This window comes from Haliotis cracherodii, unplaced genomic scaffold, assembly GCF_022045235.1.
Source record: "Haliotis cracherodii isolate W230 unplaced genomic scaffold, xgHalCrac1.p SCAF_12, whole genome shotgun sequence".
NCBI lineage: Eukaryota > Metazoa > Mollusca > Gastropoda > Lepetellida > Haliotidae > Haliotis > Haliotis cracherodii.
Window position 1 is genome coordinate 35,857,699 of NW_027266267.1, and position 3,845 is coordinate 35,861,543.

At 45.3% G+C, this 3,845-nt stretch overlaps 1 protein-coding gene across 1 annotated transcript; it reads right to left on the reverse strand.

Annotated features, from left to right (window-relative positions):
- Positions 1-1,100: 1,100 nt before the first annotated feature.
- LOC139457333 (amine oxidase [copper-containing] 3-like) lies at positions 1,101-3,569 on the reverse strand. The gene has a single exon (XM_071238740.1). It carries the CDS (start codon positions 3,567-3,569, stop codon positions 1,101-1,103), a length of 2,469 nt encoding a protein of 822 aa, XP_071094841.1.
- Positions 3,570-3,845: the final 276 nt, after the last annotated feature.

Below are 3,845 nucleotides of genomic sequence, written 5' to 3' on the forward strand. Positions count from 1 at the left end.
CACTTCTTCCCCTCATCATTAAGACTGCCTCCGTGGTCTAGTGGTAGAGCGTCCGCCCGGAGAGGGGAAGGTCCGGGGTTCGATCCCCAACCGCGTCATACCAAAAGACGTTAAAAGATGGTACTTGTTGTTACCCTGTCTGGCGCTCGGCATTAAAGGGCTAAAACAAGGACTGGTCGGCTCGGAGTCAGTATACTGTGTCTGAGTGGGGTATTCATGTTAAACTGCGGCATGGTATCTCAGTGAGCTAGCACTATAAATCGGCATCAGTCCGGTCTAGTACAAACAGCCACACAAACACACACACGTACATGCACGTCGCTATATAAGTGCAATAATCTTGGACGCGACGTTAAACCCCATTTCACTTCACCTGACCCTAATCATTAAGGGCAAATAACTAGCCCTGAAACGTCGTTACAGTTTTTTACTATCATAGAGAAACATATGATGACTGGTATGTTGAACTTGTAGTATTAAACTCACACGGAAATAGTAAACTGTTGCCCTACGCTGTTTAACTTAGTCATTGTGGGATCCGTGAAGCATGAAATAACACGGGGTGATCAGGTGTGCCGGAGCTTGTCGTTGACACACCATTTAGTATGTCGTGAATAATATTATGGTCGCTATAATGACACGACCTTCTTTACTGTTTGGGTATTAAAAGAATTCAGGAGTGTTCTCGTATAGGAAATGATGCATCACACAATCTTAAGAATGGTCACACATATAGACTCGGTCCAGACTCGATTATTTACAGACCGCGGTCATATAGCTGGAATATTGCTGAGTGCGGCGTTAAACAACAAACCAACCAACCTTCAGAATAGGGACCTAGCTATGCTGAGTTATATTTCTGAATATATTTCTATGCTTGGCACTACCATCCCGTGCCCTTCGGATTTGACTGACTGACTGACTGACTGACTGGTTTACTCATTTACTCACTGACAAACAAACAAACAAACAAACGAATACAGATCTTTTTATGTTTACACCAAATGCTGGGCGTGAAGGGATATAAGACTGAGGCAAGCCGAATGTGGAAAGTGATGATGTATAGTTCGTTACTACACGAAGCGACTTAGATCAAACAGTTAGTTACAAAAGTAACAGTCATTTGTCTTCTGCTCAACACAGGTTGTCGGTTGTGGGGGCCGCTGCATGAACGATCGATCTTTGGTGTCCAGGTACTGAGGCATGTCAAATGTTGAGGTAGTGTCAAAATAGTTCCATGGTTTTAATGAAAAGCCTGTTGTTGGCCCAACTGTCATCGGAACATCTTCGGATGTTGGTATGTGCAAAAAGCCAACCACCACCCATGTGACCAGGTCCGTGTTGGTGATCGGTTCATTGTTGATGTAGTTGTCAATGGATACCATCGGATCAGCCAATCGGTTCAGGTCGTAGGTCCCACTAAGAAACCTCTCTGCATCATTCTGCTTGGTGACAACGCAGTGGTACTTTGTGTAAGACGTTGCCTTCATGCTGGGGTGTCGATCAGTGAGGACCTGAGCTGCCAAGGTTTCGGGGTGAATTCTGTACCCTCTTTTCACTCCCCACTTGTTCTTGTTTTCACTCGTGACTGTCCAGAATTCGGGATTGATCATATTGATCTTCAGACCAGATTCCGTTGCTAAAGTTTCCCATTCCACATACCGTGTTTCATCATAAAGGAAATAAGGAGGCTTCTCACTGACATTGGCTTGTGTATTTAGGGCTCCCAATACATCCCCAGCTTTCCACTTAATGACCTCAAAGTTGTTTTTGGTACCAAGAATGTCCATATCGACCTTGAAACCAAACGTATGATCGTGAATGGCGCCATGAGCATACTGTCCAACCCGATAGCCAAATGCATCGGTAGCTTTATCCTGTCCAGCACGGGGATTTTCCGGGTCCCAGAAGCTCGACTGCAGATACCCAGAAGCAGATGCATCTGTTTTGAGGCTACCATCAAGAAAAAATCGAAAATCAATGGAATAATCATAGTTCCCTACGGGCAAAGCAAACCTAACTACCAGGTAGTTGTTGGCCATCCCTGCAGCAAATTTATCCTTTCTTCTCCACAGTGAATGCTCGCCAGCTGTCTCAAATATACATATTGCTTTAGCTGTAATAGGCGACTGGCTGTAGCTGTCAAACCAGGTAGCATCAAGGAGCGTAGCATGGCTAGGGCAGTCCACGCCAAGGATGATACTCTGGAACTCTCCGACACCGAAAGTGGCATCCATGTATACTGTATTAGCACCCGAAGTCACGTCTGATGCGTAGGCTAATGTTACTTCGTTGAGGGAATTCTCATAAACAATCCTTTCTCCCTTGAATCTAGCATCATAGATACTCGGACCGCGAAACTGACTGCCTGCAACAACAAATTCCCAGTCCATCCATTTAACCGTGTGGTCATGGATAGTGTAACGTGGACCAGCTGGATAATAGGACCGAGGTGGGGCTTTGTCAGAGGACTCCCTGCGTCTGTCATTGTTTTGTTTTGGATAAGTAGCGGAAAACAATGTTTGGCGGTAACCTTTTGGTAGTGCTATTTTTCTGAGTGTTCCGTTGTTGTAGGCAGACAGTAGAGCTTGGGCTGTGGGGAAAGGTCCTTGGTCTAAATAGTAAAAGCTGTGTGTGTACCAGGTATTTTTATTCACTCCGGGATTGTGAACAGTTCCAGTCAGGGGTAAAAAGTTTAAATCACGTCCTCGTGCTGTTCCATCTACAAGTAAGGCCAACACAAACCTTGTTGCTCTCTCATTTGCCTGAAGGCTTGGTGGAGCTTGTGGGTGAAAGATCAGTCCTCCATTGGGAAAGAAGGCCCCATCAAAACTCGCTTGTAGCATCGGGCGTAGAGTGGCCATAGCAAGGGACACCTGCTCAGTGATTCCGTCCCATTCAATGCCATCTCTGGGTCGACTATTGTAAGGGAGTTCCCCATCTCTGTACATAGCCTGAGCTGTCATCGCACCACCAAGAGGTCCGACCCTGTATTCCATCAAATCTGGAACAGCTCTGTTGCCCCTGTGAACGTGGACATCAGCATACCTGCCTGGATTGGGACCCCCTTTATCGAGGTGGTTGAGTGCCTGTGATTTATATGGAGCGTAGAGAGATATGCCATAGATATAGCTATCTTTCAGAGTAGGGGTTCCGTCAGTGATCGAGACATGGCCTTGAGCTTTCAGGAACATTTTAACTGCGTTCATTTCGTCCTCAGACAGTAATTCAAACAAGCCCTTGTCTTCTGGTTTATTGGATCTGGTTGGTCTTTTATCCGCAGGGCAGGATGGAATGGAAGTTTTGTTTGATGGATGTTGAACAGGTTTTGGAGTTGTTAACATCGCTGGAACCGAGGCAGCAGTGGCCATACTATTGCTGCATTGAGCATCATTCATGGGCTTGATGGCATAGACTCCAATAATGATTCCAATTACCAGACCAATGGCGAAAATAATGACACCTGATACCTGGTGGCATAAAGTGCTCTTGAATGATGTGGAATCCGTCGATGCCCGAGGATCCTTGGTATCTCCCCTTTCAGCACTGTATGCATTGTTGGACGTCATCTTGGGGTATCTTATGAAGGAAGAAATAGAAAAAAACATATGTAAGTAATATTTCCCAGATTACGAACACATCCTCCACGTGTTCTAACCTGCTTCCCTCATATTTCTAGCAGTATCTCTTTCTGCAATATGGAGTGGGACAAATTAGGATAAGAGAACCATTTTTGGTTAACATGACAAAATTCTTAAATACTAATATGAAACTTACACTTGCATGTTTTGCATTTCTGGTAGAATCATTAAACAGTACGCGTCCGCCCGGAGAGCGGAAGGTCC

Coding starts and splice junctions, on each gene's coding strand:
- LOC139457333 (XM_071238740.1), bottom strand. CDS start 3,569: ATGACGTCCAACAATGCATACAGTGCTGAAAGGGGAGATACCAAGGAT.